Here is a 16,932-nt window from a genome sequence, read left to right on the forward strand (position 1 = left end):
GCCGCCTTATTAACTCCTCTGGCACTGTGTGCCTTCGCTGCAAAGAAATAAATGCATCTGTTTAACAGACAAACACATGCAATCCTATACATCCATTCAGCCACCTCTGCCACTGTAATGTAAATCACTGCTCTTCTCTTTTCTCCATCCTGATTTTAGTGTGTTCAGTCACACCTTAAATAATCATGATAATAATAATGACAAAAACTCAATGAACCTATTGTATAGAAATATCTTAGAGATAGAGATAGAGATATCTTACCTTAAAGTTAAGTCAGTGATCACTGAAGGAGAAGGAAGTTAAGTGTGAAGGTTGAAGAAGCATAGGCTTCTTTTATACCAGCAGGGCCCCCCCTCGTTTCACCAGGGAGGAGGATGCATTAACTGGAATACTGTGGAAAAGAGGTGTGATCCAGGAATGATGGCCATTCCCATTTGGGAAACAGGTCACATTGAGTTTGTGATAAGCTGTGCAGAACATTTAAACTTTAGTATTGCACCATCCCTCCGCAGCACCTGTGCTACTGAACTATTCTGCGCAACACTTCAACCTCTGCAGTAGGTGAGAATCAACTACTTCCTCATCTTCAGTCAGATACTAAGAGATAAAAGGCACATGATATTTTCTTTGGACTAGAGTTAAATAGACATAACATACACGTTAAATGGTACTGTCGCGATGAAGCGGTGCAGTTTAGGTTTTTGTCAAGTTTTGCTGTTTGTTTGAAAAACTAGAGCGCAGTCGAGTTAAACTTGTAGGAATTTTCTTCTTTCTGTTAAAGCAGCCTTGTTTATAAAAAGTAGCCTCTATTACATGTTAATGAGGATATAAAAGGAAATACAAGTTACCTTCACTCCGTCTTCACTTCTCAGTACTCAACTACTCCTCTTGGCCGAATCCTGCGCTGAGGAGCACCTCTCGCATCAATGGATTTGCGTAAATGGGTTTGGAGTGTGTGTGCTGCGTTTGGCTTGGTGCTCACTGTTAGTGAACGTAAGTAGAAAGCAAAGACCGTGTTTTCAGACTCTTTTAACTTTATTAATGTAAAATAAATTCCAATTTGCTCGACATGTACCGAACAGGTTCGCACTGTGAGATAACCTGGGAGGTTCCTCGCTTTGACGGCTGGTACAACAGTCTGGGATATCCCCGACGCGGAGCTGTCGGTAAGTCAAGGAGTTGCTCAAGTGTGCAGCCGCGGTGAACTCTGCAAACTCTACATCACCGCGCTGTGCTTGTGCTCGCGCAGGTACTCATCTGATGCGCCTCGTGCCCGCGCATTACTCGGACGGAGTCTACCATCCTGTCCAGGAGCCGCTGCTTCCAAACCCCCGCAGACTGAGTAGGCTGCTGGCGGAGGGGCCCTCGGGTCTCCCCTCCACACGCAACCAGACCGTGCTCTCGCTTTTCTTTGGTAAATATAAAGCTATATAAATAATGTAAAATAAAATGGTTCGCTGAGCAAAAGAAGGATACAAAGCACAGATATTACTGACACTGAAACATGGCACGCCTAGAATCCTGACTGGAAATTTACTTGTGCACCTTCAAGGGGGGAACTTTTTAAAAACGTAATTTAGGGCAAATACAGCAAACCTTTCACACATTATGAAGATCGGATTTGATTGGTGTTTCAGTGTGTGTAGTTTTACGTCTTGTTGACTCTGAAATTAATGTTAATTTAGATCATCCTTCAAAATAAGAGTTCGGAGGCGTTACCAAGATGTCTGCTGAGATAGTGGTGTGCGATACTTCAATTTCGGGTTGGGAAATTGATAACAATTAAATGCATGGCTAGTGTCGCCTATACCAATAACAATACCGATACTTTTAACCGATAAAGGCAACTTATCTAGGGGAGAGGAGTGTGACATGATTCACCGGATGAATCATCATAAATCATCTTAAATGTGCAAATTCTGGACACATTTTAATGACCACTGAATCACTGTGAACTTTCCACAGTACTTAGTTAACACAACAAAAAACGCTTTCAGCTTTTCCCTTATTGGACACGTTTAATAAGTTTTACTGTCACCTGAGCGCCTGGTTCACTCTGACAACTGCTAATATATGTAGTACAGTATAAAGCAGGTAAAAGGAAGTTATTTTCCATTTTTTCAGGTTATCATGTTACATTTGAAATTTTTGACTCAAGAACTCCTGGTTGCCCACCTGAGTTCATGCACATCCCAGTCCCAAAAGGTGACCCTGTCTTTGACCCGACCGCCTCCGGGAAAGTCCTCCTGCTCTTCCAAAGAGGACCGTGGGACAAAGAGTCAGGACAAAGTCCCAGTAACCCTCGCATACAGGTACCAATTCTTTCTTGACCATTGTGTTAAGATAGAGTTGTGTTGCGTCTAAGGTCCCGCTGCAGTCTTCAGCGTAAATGTGTCTCTGTGCAAACAGCTGTATGGGCAGTTTTTTCCTGATTTATATGTGACATGCACACTATACAATACAGGTGAACTTGGTGACCGCCTGGATAGATGGTAGCTCCATTTATGGCCCCTCCACTTCCTGGTCCGACTCCCGGAGAAGCTTCTCTGGAGGCCTCCTCACTTCAGGCTCTGAGTGGAACATGCCCAAGAAAGGAGGACGCCAGATGTGGAGCGCTGCTGATCCCTCTACAAGAGAAGCTGTAGCAGAAGGCCTTTATGGTGAAAAAACAAAGTTTTGATAGTGTCAAACACTAATTTCCCATTCGACAAGATCACTAAATATAAATAATATAAAAAAGGAACAAAATTAACCCTCATATGTAATTATAATACTTACATGTAGGAGGACATATAGCATGTAGGGAATAGCTTTTAAAAAAAAAAATTATTTTCTATAAATGGAGTCTGGGAAGCCCACACAAATAGTATTATTTTACATTTTTTAAATCTTAATTTTGTTTGCAAGAGATGACATTTAGTGTGCCAAAACTTAACAATGCAGTTGCCTATTATCTGAATATTTTCTTCTCCTTAAAAAAAGTAAGAGGAAGTCATTATATATTGAGACTGATACTGAGGTTTTTCCACATACACTATATGGAAAATATTGGGCCACACCTCTTAAATTCAGGTGTTTTTATTCTATTCAATTCAGTTTTATTTATATAGTGCCATATCACAACAGCAGTCATCTCATGGTGCTTTATATTGTGAGGTAAAGACCCTAGAATGATAGAGAGAAAATCCCAATACTCAAATGACCCACTTTAAAAACGCACTTGGTGACAGTGAGAAGGAAAAACTCCCTTTTAACAGGAAGAAACCACCAGCAGAAACAGGCTCAGGGAAGGGTAGTGATCTGCCACAGCCAGTTGGGGTTAGAGCAGGGATGGGCAATCTCAGTCCACGAGTGCCGGTGTCCCTGCAGGTTTTAGATGTGTCCTCGAACCAACACAGCTGATTTAAATGGCTAAATTAGCTCCTCAACATGTCCTCAAGCTCTCCAGAGGCCTGGTAACGAACTAATCATGTGATTCAGGTGTGTTGACCCAAGGTGAGATCTAAAACCTGCAGGGACACCGGCCCTCGTGGACTGAGATTGCCCACCCCTGCGTTAGAGGGAGACAGGATGACACTGTTATCACCACAGGTGTATAAAATCAAGCACCAGTCATGGAGTCAGCCTTTATAGACAGTTGTGTAAGATTGGGTCGTTCTGAAGAGCTCACTGGATTTGAGTGTGATACTATAGCAGGATGTCACCATTGCAACAAATTAGGTTGTGAAATTTCTTCCCTGTAGATCTAAGTTCAAGCATTTAGGAACCATAGCAACACAAAACAGCAGACCATGTAAAGTTACAGAGTTGCCAAGTGAGGCAGATAGTGTGGAAAAGTTGCCAACACTCTGCTGGCTCAATAACTGCAGAAGTCTAAACCTTCTCTGCATGAACATCAGCACAAGAATGGTGAGCTGGGAACTTCATGCCATGGGTTTCCATGGCCGAGCAGCCCCTCTAAGTTAAAACTGCAGGTGCCTCAGTACATTTGTCCACACAGTGTATATGTTTTTGTTTCGTAAGCATCACTAAATCATTGTGATTGCACATTATATAAGTCCAAATCACATAACTCTCTTTGCACGCCATGTGGTAATATCCACCCAATCAAGAAAACAAACACCCAAAAAATGTATGCAAATACTTCTTCACCCTCAGTCTGTGTTACAGTCTGCCAGGGTGAGTCAAGGGAGGCCCAGACTGACGTGGGTTATGACTCTGTAGTTGTTTTGTAAATGGCCTGTCACGCCAACCACAGTAAATCCCTTTCTTTATAGCAGAGAAGATGGCATACAGGTGTCATGAAACCAGTGTTTTTGTTGGCTGTCTGGGGAGGATCTTCTCCTTTTGTTGTCACGTCCTTAAAAACAAGTAGCTAAATTATTGTTCTATCAGCGGTCAGAGATCTTGAAAAATCAACACAAAATGAAATGGACACTTGGCTAAAGATGCATGAAATATTAATGATCGTTCGGTTGATTTTTATTTAAAAATATTAACTGTAAAGGCAATTTCTGTATATTGTGTTGTGATAATAATGCAAAATGAAATGATGGCAGAGGAGAATTTGCTAGATTTTCTATCTTCTTTTCTGCCCAGAGTTGGGAAATGCCTGGGCTAACGAGAACGTGTTCACAGCAGCAGAGGGGATTATCTGGTTTCGGTACCACAATCAAATCGCCTCCAAACTCCACAACAATCACCCAGAGTGGTCAGACGAGGAGCTGTTTCAAAACGCCAGGAAGACCGTTGTGGCCACATTCCAGGTAGATGGAAAAGTCTCCACGTAATCCTCTCGCTGCACAGATGCTGATTTAATTTGCACTCTTGAGAGAAGAAGGTTGCATCAATGCTAGGTGGTCGTTAAAGGCGAATGCATCATCCCTCACTCATTTGATTAGCACTTCTGCTCCCTGCGCAAGCTGTCATGAACCGCAGTGACCATGTCTTGATGTTTTTAGTTGTTTTTAGAACAATAGATCATTCACCCGCAATTAATTATTTTTAAAATGTAAGCTACTGGATTCATCATCACATCAATCTACTGCGTTATGCCTGGTTCATACACAGTTTAAATATAAAAAACTGACGTTTTTCCTGCCTTGTTTCCACACAGAATATTGCTCTCTATGAATGGCTGCCTGCGTACCTTAATGGCAAAAAGCTTCCTCCCTACCCAGGTAAGAATCAGCCAGAGTGCATGTGCATGTAGAAGCAGGGAAGAACAGGTCATGCACCGGTGACCACAAGCCGTGGTGAGGTGAGCCATCGGTGGTGGAGTTTGACAAAAAGTGTGTGCCGTCAGCAAAGCATTAACCCGAGTCTTCTTCTTGTGCTGAATAAGCAGCCACGGCTGAAGAAAGTTAGAAGATAATGGTCAGATGATCCCATCACCTCAGTCGCTTTTTCACTGTTTCTTCTATTCACTGCGTTTGTCGGCTCACTGCGGTAGAAGTTTGCATGCTTGAGGAGTAATTCTCACTCTGTTGTTGTTGCTGTCACTCTTTTTTTCACTTTGTTTTTATTATGTTCTGACTTACATGTATGCAGGTTACCAGAAGTTTGTTGATCCAGGGATCTCACCTGAGTTTCAGGCTGCTGCCATACGGTTTGGTATCACTATGGCTCCACCTGGTGTTTACATGAGGTAATGATTCTTTATTTCCTGGGACCACTGGGAACAGGGGGAATGGGGAACACACCTCTGAAGTTTAAAGAAACATACCACTGCTTCCCATATTTCCTTTGGGTAAAAATTATAAAAGCTCAGTATCCTGCTGTGAATATTGTTAGACACCATGTAAAACCCTACATCTAGATGCTGTGAGAATAACTGTGCGTTGTCGCTTTGTTTTCCTACAGAAACAGAACCTGCCATTTTCGGGAAATTATCAACATCGATGGGAGCACATCGCCAGCAATGCGCCTTTGTAACAGCTTTTGGAAACGTCAGGTATGTTTTGTTTAGACTGCTGCATTTTATTAAGTTTGCTATAGTGCACCACACGCTTCACCACCAGCTTTCATTTTGATGTTCTTATTTGTATAAAAGATTTTTAGTGAGAGCAGGATCAAAGTAGTAGTTGTTTTTTTTTTTTAGTGGAAACACAGAAAGAGACAAATCCCAAGGATGACTGAAAAGATATTTAATCAGTTCAGTTTTATGTAAATGTTGCCAGTTCACCGTGAGAGTTTTATCAAGGTGATTTGAAAAGATAAAGAGTGTACAGTATTAGTGATAGAACCCCAGTAATCAAACAGCGTGAGGAAGCACTTGGTGACAGTGTGGAAGAAGAACTCCATTTTGGCTTTTGCCATTGTAACCTGAATGTGACGTGTGTCCCTCTATCTTAATAAAGTGATTTACACTGCTGGCACCAAGTATAACATCTACAATATCTGAATCTAAGGCTTGTATCAAGAATCTTAGACCTAGAGCTTTCCAGTTTAGAATTATCACAGATTTACTCAGATTCACGCTCACTGATCTACTAGGATTGGGAAGGAGACTGGCAGCAGCAAACTCTGTAGGAGTAAATAAGACCTCCACCCCACACAACACACAGGACCAAAGATTTATGAAACAGAAAATTTGCTTTATGTAAATGTCTTGCTCAGTTCCATTTGGCTTTTTGTTAAAGTAGGAATACTTTCAAGTAAAATAAACAACTCAAATATACCACAAAAATAATTTAAACAACCGAAATGAATGTGAAAACCAGAAAGAAATGAAATAGTTCAACACCCCAAACAAAAAGGAAAAGAAAGGAAAATGTGTTATCAATTAACTATTTATTGGATGTCAACCTTCAGTTTCTTATGATGTCAGTTTAATCAGTTATCAGTTTATCTTGGTCCAAGAACAAAAAACAACCCGAGCCTCTGAGTTTCACCATGACTGGTTAAAGGGTGATGGAAAGAGGGGAGAGAAAAGAAGAGCATAGAGAGGCATTTTTTTCTGTGTACAGTATTGTGCATGTGACAGAATTTAAAGCATGAACTACTATACTATGCACTTCCCATTCCTAGATTTTAAAATGTTTCTATCATTCATTTTTTCCCAGGAAGTTAATATGAAGAAAAGCCAGGATGTAGATGACCTCCTCATGGGAATGGCCTCCCAGATTGCAGAGAGAGAAGATAATATTGTTGTGGAGGACTTGAGAGGTTTTAATCTTTCTTAATCACTACCCAATAAACAAATAAATATGCAGCGCTCTAATTTTATTTATACTTTGATAGATTTTATGTACGGACCGTTGAGGTTCACCCGGACAGATCTGGTGGCTATGACCATCCAGCGAGGAAGAGACTTTGGTCTACGGAGTTACACTGAGATTAGAAAGGCTCTGGATTTGCCTCCTGTAAACAAATTTGAGGATATTAATCCTGAGCTCAACCACACCAACCCACAGGTACAAATCTGAAAACCAAACACACAGTAAAGAAAGTTGGGCATTAATTCTGGGAATTAAATGAATGTGTTGTTGCAACAGTTGCTCCGCGACATTGCAGAACTGTATGATGGAGACATCTCAAAGCTGGAGCTCTTCCCTGGAGGACTGCTGGAAACTCTTGATGGGCCGGGTCCTGTTTTCTCCGCTATTGTGCTGGATCAGTTTGAGCGTATAAGAAATGGAGACCGCTTTTGGTTTGAGAACAAGCAGAATGGGTAATTTCAGTTTCCTCATACAGTAGAAAGAGAATATTTTATCCTTTACATTTACAAACTTCTGAACAGAAAACTCACTGCATTTGAGTTAGTCGTCTCAGTGTTTTTTTCTTGGGGTTCCAGTTTGTTTACGGATAAAGAGATCCAAGCGATCCGCAGTGTGACGTATCGTGACGTCCTTATTGCGGTGACAAGTGCAGAGGCCTCACATATACAGAATAACGTGTTCTTCTGGAAGGATGGTACAAATAAATGAAGTCTATGATCAAAAAGTTTCAGTTTTATATATAAATATGTCCTTTAAAAATAAAGAAAGCTCTCTTTGCTGTCATTAGGTGACCCCTGCCCTCAACCCACACAGCTAAATGCATCAATGCTCCATTCTTGCACTAATGCCACAAAACTTGATTACTTTGATGGGAGCAGGGCTGGCTTTGGGATATTTGTTATTGTCATGTTCCTCTTCCCTGTTGGTAAGTATCGTCACGGTCTCGCTGTCTTCTTGCCTGGCAAAAACTCTGATTTGAATGTGAAGCAGTTGATTGTTTTCCTTTACAGTGAGTTTTCTGGTGGCCTCTACCGTGGCGTATCTAAGAAAGTATCGCTACAGGAAGTTCCAAAGAAAAAGGAAAGCTGGTGACAGAACAGATGAGCCGGCTGTGGGACTCAGTGGTATGAAATCAAAATAAGATTTAAAAGGAAAAGCTTCAAACGTTATTTATTTGCTGTGTCCATTGTTGGGTTAGATCAATGTCAGTTTATGTCATCAGCTATGATTTATGTCTCATTAAAAAATGAGCCAGTTGTGTGAATATAACTGTAAAAATATGTCATCTAATAATACTAATGAATCTAAGGATATAGTTGACCTTAAACCTACTAGAAACAAGAAAAGCTGGAGATGGTTAAAGAAGTTTTTAGTTTTTCTCTGCTCATGTTCTTTTAGACTCCTCCATATTTTATCCAGAAAGCTATCACAACCTTCATCTCATTCTGCTTATGTTCTCTAGCATACGAGTGGCAGGGTCATAAAAAACAGTTGCAGCCCGTCAGCGTGGAGATCGATGAGAAGCGGAGGCTGCAGGTCTGTGACAGATCTGGAACTGCTCACCGCTGCATCAATCTGCGCAATCAGGACTACCTAGATGTCGTTCTCTCCAACGACTGTCAGCAGAAGGCTCTGCTGCTCAAAGTGCCAAAAGAGTATGACCTGGTGAGTACTGGGATAAGATGGTTTTAACCTATGGATACAGTTGTAATCAGATTACCAAAAACCCAGAAATGCCCCTGCAGCATCTGGTGCAGGCACCAACGTTCTCGCTGACAAAGTGATGCCCCCCCTTTTTTTCCACCTCATCTGGTCCTAGATGCATGCATGCATCACTAAAACCCATTGCTTTTATCACCCTCTTCCTTTTTAAATAATGTTTTACACAGGTGCTGTTTTTTGATGAAGAGAGCAAACGTATGGAATTTGTCAGGCAACTGCGCCCAGAGGTGACAGACGTCAGGCCGGAGGTTAGAGTCAGAGAGATGAGGGAGAAGGGACTGCTGAAGGAGGCTTTGACCAGACAGCAGAGGGCTCAGATTGTTGAAACTTTCATTCGCCACGCTTTCTCCAAGGTACAGTCACCTTCTGGATGTTTATGTCATTCTGTCTCCTGTCACCTGTGGCGGCAGCTTTGTGCTTGGCCGCAAAATGTCGTCAATCCTAGTTGAAGGTCAAATTAGACAGACCACAAACCAACAGAACTAATTGTTGGTCTTGATTGTGATCTCACCTGCCATGACATTATGCTGCTGACGTTTGTGATATTAGTAATGACACTATGGTGACATGTAATAACACTTCCCTCACAGGTCTTGGAAATAGAGAAGTGTGACGCCGGAGACATGAGTGGCATATCCCACAAGAAAGCCAGGGAGGTTCTCCAGTGTGAGCTGACGGCGTCGGAGTTTGCTGATGCACTTGGCCTCAAATCCGATTCCTTATTTGTGGACTCCATGTTTACACTAGCTGATAAAGATGGCAATGGCTACCTCTCCTTTCAAGAGTTTCTGGATGTTATTGTTATCTTTATGAAAGGTAAAACTAGTGACTTCAAAGTATGCTCTGCCTTTTAGCCACGGCTCTAAAAGTGCATCTGCAATTTAAATTCTTTCAATAGTAATTAAAAAACAAACAAACTCCAAAACAACAAACAAGAATGGGTTTCCAGAATTTAAAAAAATGCTGGAACAGTATTTAAAGCATCATGAAAAACAGTCCAACTTCAAGTAAAAATGAAGAACATCAGTCACACACATGAAAGCAGTTACACTGTAGGTACACTGCTCCAAAAAATAAAGCAGCACATCTCATTTAGGAATGATAGGATGCCACATTGCATAATGATCAACATACAGAGGGCTGAATTCAAAAACACCACAAAAATCAAAGTGAAAAATGATGAGGCAGGCTAGTCCAGTTTGCCAAGCAACTCAAAATGGTACTCAGTAGTTTGTATCGCCTCTACCTATTTGTGCCCATCACTGATAACATCGCATCACGTTCCTAATGAGACAACAGTTGATGTCCTGGGGGATCTCCTTCCAGATTGACCAAGGCATCACTGAGCTCCTGGACAGTTTGAGGTGCAAACTGGTGTCCCAGAGGTGTTCTACTGGATTTACTGTAGCTCAGCCAGTTAATGTGTGCACAGGCCAGCAGAGGTGGACCTGCCACTTCTGGTATTCTATGCTAACTGACAATCGGGCTCCACTGCCAGGAAGTGAACACGGGACCCTGTGAGGATGTTGGCCCCTCAGACCACCCTCATAAAGTCTACATGTGATTGTTTGGACAGGGACGTTCACACCACTGCTGGTTGTCATTTTCTTGCTCTGGCAGCGCTCATCCAGCTCCTTTTTGCACAAAGGAGCAGATACTGATCCCGCTGATGGGTTAAGAAACTTCTGTCCAGCTTTCTGCCCGTTTGCTGGAATCTCCTCCATTGTCTTGAGACTGTGCTGGGTGAAGTAGTAAACTTTCTAGTAACGGCACATATGTTGTCCTGGAGGAGCTGAACTACCTGTGCAACCTCTGTAGGGTTCAGGTATCGCCTTGTGCTACCAGTAGTTACACTGACTATAGCCAAATGCAAAGGTTGTGAATAAAAAGTCCGAAAACAACCACCTAAATCATTCCTGTTTTTGGGGGTTGTTTCATTGCTGCCCCTCTGGTGCACCTGTTAACTCCAAAGGAACTGAAACTGATTGACAAGCCCCTCTGCTACTTAACTGACCAGATCAATATCCCAGAAGTTTAACTGACCTGATGCTGTACTTTGAAAAGACTTCCTTTAAATTTTTTTGTTTTGATTGATAGACATTTAAATTCTGATGTCTGATGATATGTGTATGTGTTCAGGGTCTCCAGAGGAAAAATCCAAACTCATGTTTTCTATGAACGACATTGGCGAAACTGGTTTCTTATCAAAAGAAGAATTTGCCAGGATGCTCAGGTTTGGTCTTTCCCTTTTTTACGAGTGCACCACATTTAGTCTGTGTGTTTTATGGGTCATTTTCAACCTTTTGATGAATTGCAGGTCTTTCATAGAAATCTCCAACGGTGCTCTTTCAAAGAGTCAGGCAGAGGACGGCATCAAGGCCATGATGCAGGCCGCGGGCTTTGATGACAAGGAGAAAATCTCGTGGGAGGACTTTCATTTTCTGCTGCGGGATCACGAGAAGGAGCTGCAATTTGCTCAGCTCAATGTCAAAGGTTGGAGAAAGTTTTGTTTAAGAGCATCCTCCTTTTTCTGACCTTGTCTGATGCAGTTGTGTGTCTGGCATGTGCACAGGGATGGAGAAACAGGGGAAGAAGAAGCTGAGTCGAGACCAGAGAGTGTCCTTCATTTGTCCGGCAAACAGGTGAGAAAGCTGGATGTCATAACTCATTCACATCAAAAATGTTTGTAATACTTAAGACAAAAATCCGGGATTCTTTCTTTCTTTTATCCAGCTTGTATTTCTATGATGTTCAATATTGTTTTGCTTTTTTTCAGCAGTCACAAGACAGACGGACCAGAGATACGCAAACGGAAAAGGTATGGTTTCTTTAAGTTCTTTAAAGAATGAAAATTATGAATACCGAGAAAGACAAAAGTCTACCACAGCTTTAAATAAAACCATACTTGGTGTGTGAAGTGTATTTACAAGACAACCTAAATGCAAAACCAAAGGTGAGCCTTAATTAGGCTGATGAAGTTCAACAATCAAAGTAAACAAATAGAAAACAAACTAAAGGAAAATGGGGCAAAACTTAAAAAAAGGCGTAAGGCTAAGTTGCAGAAGATGCTGTGAGTGACAAAGACAAGGCCCAATCACATTGAAGGACTGATGGACACACAGAATAAGTACACACAGACAAAGACGGGAAGTGAAAACAAAAGAAGGCACACAAGAAAAGTAGTCTTCAAAGTAAGACGTGAAAACTTTTAAAGAGAGACATTGGCTGCTTGTCACTATGCTAACAAGTCTCCTGGCTTCCTTCACTTGGATCCTTTCCTTGCATTTCAACTCCACTCAGCAAGCATGTGAAAGAAAGAAAGAAAGAAAGAAAGAAAGAAAGAAAGAAAGAAAGAAAGAAAGAAAGAAAGAAAGAAAGAAAGAAAGTGAGGAAGGGACAGCCCGAGCTGCCAGTTGAATCCTTGCTTGTGTAGTGTTAGTCTTATACATCACTGAGGTGTGCCCTGCTGCACACCTGAATCACCTTCCAAATCCACAAGTAAACACAATGCCTGACAATGTAACTGTGTGTTGGTTGTAAAAATATAAAAACAAATTGGTGCTTTTTATGATGCTGCAACACTTTGAAGTTAGATTAACCCACCTACTTAAGTGTGCTAGATTAATGACACACATTCTAGGTGGGGCAGCAGTTAGCAGTGTTGCCTCACAGCAGGAAACGTTCCACCAGCTGGGTGGGACCTTTTTCTGTGGTGTTTGCATGTTTTCTGTTTTCTTTTTGCATCTGTTTTAACACTTAGATTGTAAAACAAAATGTAACAGGTTCAACTGTTTTCAGGTTAAACGTCCATACTCCAAATGTCTATGTGAAGCCAAAGCGCGAGAAGTACATAAAGAACCCGGTCCAGCAGAAAATCCAGCAGTTCAAACGTTTCGTTGAGAATTATCGGCGTCACATTGTGTGCTTCATCATCGTGTACGGCATCACAGCTGGTGTTGCACTTGAAAGATGTTACTGTGAGTGGAAATCTTCCTTGTGTGTCCCCACTGCATCACAGCCCCGTAGCATGTTCATTTCCCCCCCCCCATCTAATCTGAATACAATTACTGTGCGCAGACTATGGCTTGCAGTCTGTATCTACAGGTGTCCCCGAGACATCCATGGTGGGTATCATCGTGTCCCGTGGTTCAGCCGCTGCCATCTCCTTTCTGTTTCCTTACATGCTTCTCACCGTGTGTCGCAACCTCATCACGCTCTGCCGAGAGACCTTCCTGAATCGATACATCCCCTTTGACGCTGCCATTGACTTTCATCGCTTTATGGCCATGAGTGCCATCATCCTCTCAAGTCGGTATTTATGGGAAGGATGGTCACGATTTGATGTTTGGTGATATAAATATTCATGTGGTGCTCACTGTTTTCTGTTTTCATTACAGTTGTTCACAGTTTGGGCCACGTGGTCAACATCTACGTCTTCTCCGTCAGCGACCTTAACATCCTATCTTGTCTCTTCCCAAAAGTCGTATCAAACAACGGGTAAGACTTCAAACGAAACCTTAGATGTTGCAGATTTTGGAATTTTATCCCAGTTTATGTTTGCCGTGTTTTCCTTTTAGGTCTGAACTTCCTCCCAAGTGGTACTGGTGGTTCTTTCAAACTGTTCCAGGTATGCTATGAAATAGTTGATTACAGACATGCTGCAGTATTACTTTTTTAATAATTAATTTGCTTGCTCTGCATTTTTCTTTTCTTATAGGAATGACTGGGGTCTTGCTTCTCTTTGCGTTCGCATTCATGTACGTTTTTGCCTCACACTATTTCCGTCGCATCAGTTTTCGTGCATTTTGGATCACCCATTACCTCTATGTTGCCGTGTACATTCTTGTAAGTACTATTTGGGTTTAAAGCGCACAACTGAGGCAGTTTTGAACAGCGGTGTGATACCAGCTTTGGTTTTGTCTTGACAGACAGTTATTCATGGCAGTTTCGCTCTGCTTCAAGAGCCTCGTTTCCACATCTACCTCATCCCACCTGGCCTGCTCTTCCTCCTGGACAAACTAATCAGCCTGAGTAGGAAGAAGGTGGAGATCCCAGTTATCAGAGCTGAGCTGCTGCCATCAGGTGACCCTTTCGGGAGATTAAACATGGCTTTTCTCTATTAAATGGCTCATTGTTCTGTCTCGACCTGATTTCTGAAAATGTTGCATTGTCTTCACTGAAATCATGCAATGTGTTTGTGCATGACTTATCCTACCTGCAGGTGTGACACATCTGGAATTCAAGCGGCCACAGGGCTTTGTTTACCGTTCGGGCCAGTGGGTTCGCATAGCATGTCTGATGTTGGGCACGGATGAGTACCACCCATTCACTCTCACATCAGCTCCTCACGAAGAGACGTTGAGCCTGCACATCCGAGCTGTGGGGCCGTGGACCAGCCAGCTCAGAGAGCTCTACACCGAGGAAAACCTGCTGGAGCTTGGAGCTTTTCCAAAGGTAGGTTGTTTTTGCATGTGGTTTCATCTGAATCTCAGTTATTTTCATGGCACTGGTATTCATCTTTCACTTCACCCTAAGCTGTACTTGGATGGACCTTTTGGCGAGGGCCATCAGGAGTGGATTGACTTTGAGGTGTCTGTTCTGGTGGGAGGAGGGATTGGAGTCACCCCGTTCACTTCAATTCTCAAAGACCTGGTGTTCAAGTCCTCTGTCAAGTCCAAGGTTTTGTGCAAAAAAGTGAGTCCTGAATGAAACAACCAGAAACACATTTTATCTTGAAATCCTCCTCCTAACAGTCCTGTACTTTTTCAGGTTTACTTCATCTGGGTGACACGGACACAGCGTCAGTTTGAGTGGGTGTCAGACATCATCAGGGAGGTGGAAGAAATGGACACTCAGGATCTGGTGTCGGTCCACACTTATATCACTCAGGTGGCTGAAAAGTTCGACCTCCGCACGACCATGCTGGTAAGATCTGCAGTCACCATTTCAAAGTATCACATGAAATAGAGAGTGTAGTGAAATGTATTTAAACCTTTATCAAACAATTAAATCAACATTTGTATTAAAGGGATTGTTTAGGACAGTGGTGTTCAAATCCAGGCCTCGAGGGCCGGTGTCCTGCAGGTTTTAGATGTGTCCTTGATCCATCGCAGCTGATTTAAATGGCTAAATGACCTCCTCAACATGTCTTGAAGTTCTCCAGAGGCCTGTTAATGAACTAATCATTTGATTCAGGTGTGTTGACCCAGGGTGAGATCTAAAACCTGCAGGACACCGGCCCTCGAGGCCTGGAGTTGGCCAAACCTGGTTTAGGATACCAAATGCCTTGATGAGAGTTAGATGACAAGATTCATGTCACTCGCCTTCTAACAAGGAAGCTAACCTGTGCAAAACATCTGTAAAGCTGGCTATTAAACACATTACATCTTATTTGTCTAATTTTGATAAAACCTTTACTGATTTCTTAGCAGAATCGCTTTCATGGGCACGATTAGAATTTGCTTTGTTCCTATTGAACAGTCAGAGCAAGTGCTCCTTTGAAACCACTTTTTACAGGTCGAACAAATAGAATAGAGCACATGACTGAGTTTCACAGGCTGTTTTCCCTGGTTTCCAGACTTTTAGCTGAAGTTTTGAGTCATCCATTAATTAGAAAGCTCCTCCATTTAGCATGTCAAAAAGTGTCCTTAGGCAATATACCGGTGCCCTCGGTGCATCTCTTAGAGTGTGAAAAATGATATTATGCATAGAGTATAGATCTGTTTGAATCCCACTCGTAGTACAAAAGTATGCAAATTTATTGTAATTACCCAAACCGCTATCAATCTTCCCATGTGAGGAAAGTTAATAAGTGGGCTAACATTAAACAACCAGAGACTTGGTGTTTTAATGGTCACGGGTCACAAAACTAGAGAACCAAAGAAAACAAGATTAACAGCCAAACAGAAACACAAAGGGAGTAGTATCCCTGAACCTGGTGTGTGTTTCTGTAAACATGTAAGACTGACATCTTGCTTAGTTTTCAGAGTTTGGTGAGTGTCTTAAACAGCAGGATACTACAGGACCGCTGCAATCAGTGTAGAAAACAAAAACAACAAGCTACAATGAACCTGTAATTGAAAGCTCCACTAGAATGAGACACAGGAAGGCTGCTGAGACTGAATCCCAGCTGCCCTGAAAGGCAGTCTAACGACACTTTTGAAGCAAATGAAGTGATAACTCTTGTCAGGATTCACATGAGTACTGTACTCACTAATGAATTTCCCCATCTTTGTGTGTGCAGTACGTGTGTGAGCGCCATTTTCAAAAAGTGTGGAACCGCAGCCTCTTCACCGGCCTCAGGTCCGTCACCCACTTTGGCCGCCCGCCCTTCGTCTCCTTTTTTAGCTCCCTGCAGGAGGTTCATCCAGAGGTCAGGCCTTCATCCGTCCTTATTTACCCGACGGAGGACATGAGTGGATTATTCTAACGTCTGAATTTGTATCATTTTCTTTAGGTGGGTAAAATTGGAGTGTTCAGCTGTGGTCCTCCAGGACTGACCAAAAATGTGGAGAAAGCTTGCCAGCAGATGAACAAGAGGGATCAGGCCCATTTCATACATCACTATGAAAACTTCTAACTTATTTACAGAAAGAACAAAACTAGCCATGTTTATGTGTTAAGAATAGAGAGTGGTAGAGCCATTTTGGTAGACTCTAGTTTTTATTTTAATTACTTGAATTACTTGAAGGATACAACCTGATACATTTTAATCCAATCATAAACATCATTGTAGAATCAATAAGGGTATATCTTGTGAGAAATAATGTACCTATAATTTGTCAAACCCATTTTTATTCATTGTGAATCTTGTGAGTGTTTTTATCTGAAGTGTACGGCCGGTTTATATTGTTGATTTCTTGCTTTATTGTATCTGTATAACTTTGAGAAATAAACAAACATTTTACATTAAAAATCTGGAGGGTTTTGTGCTGCTTTTGGCTCCTTCTGCAAGCTTTTGGACTAAACATTCATTTCAATAACCAAAAC

General features: G+C 41.9%; 1 protein-coding gene across 1 annotated transcript; it reads left to right on the forward strand.

Moving 5' to 3' along the window:
• Positions 1-496: 496 nt before the first annotated feature.
• Positions 497-16,589, forward strand: duox (dual oxidase). The gene is made up of 34 exons (XM_005728007.1): positions 497-562; positions 874-994; positions 1,084-1,167; positions 1,251-1,415; positions 2,126-2,313; positions 2,466-2,661; positions 4,601-4,767; positions 5,118-5,181; positions 5,552-5,648; positions 5,864-5,954; positions 7,066-7,168; positions 7,244-7,416; positions 7,498-7,673; positions 7,797-7,915; positions 8,009-8,146; positions 8,232-8,345; positions 8,684-8,886; positions 9,111-9,296; positions 9,534-9,759; positions 11,083-11,176; positions 11,261-11,436; positions 11,516-11,585; positions 11,720-11,761; positions 12,742-12,920; positions 13,021-13,251; positions 13,341-13,440; positions 13,521-13,570; positions 13,661-13,788; positions 13,872-14,025; positions 14,165-14,397; positions 14,479-14,637; positions 14,713-14,868; positions 16,187-16,315; positions 16,400-16,589. The coding sequence occupies exons 2-34, from the start codon at positions 928-930 to the stop codon at positions 16,520-16,522; spliced, it is 4,581 nt and encodes a 1,526-aa protein (XP_005728064.1). The 5' UTR covers positions 497-562; positions 874-927; the 3' UTR covers positions 16,523-16,589.
• The last annotated feature ends 343 nt before the right edge of the window (positions 16,590-16,932 follow it).

This window comes from Pundamilia nyererei, unplaced genomic scaffold, assembly GCF_000239375.1.
Source record: "Pundamilia nyererei isolate P.nyererei 1_Seehausen unplaced genomic scaffold, PunNye1.0 scaffold00027, whole genome shotgun sequence".
Taxonomy (NCBI): Eukaryota; Metazoa; Chordata; class Actinopteri; order Cichliformes; family Cichlidae; genus Pundamilia; species Pundamilia nyererei.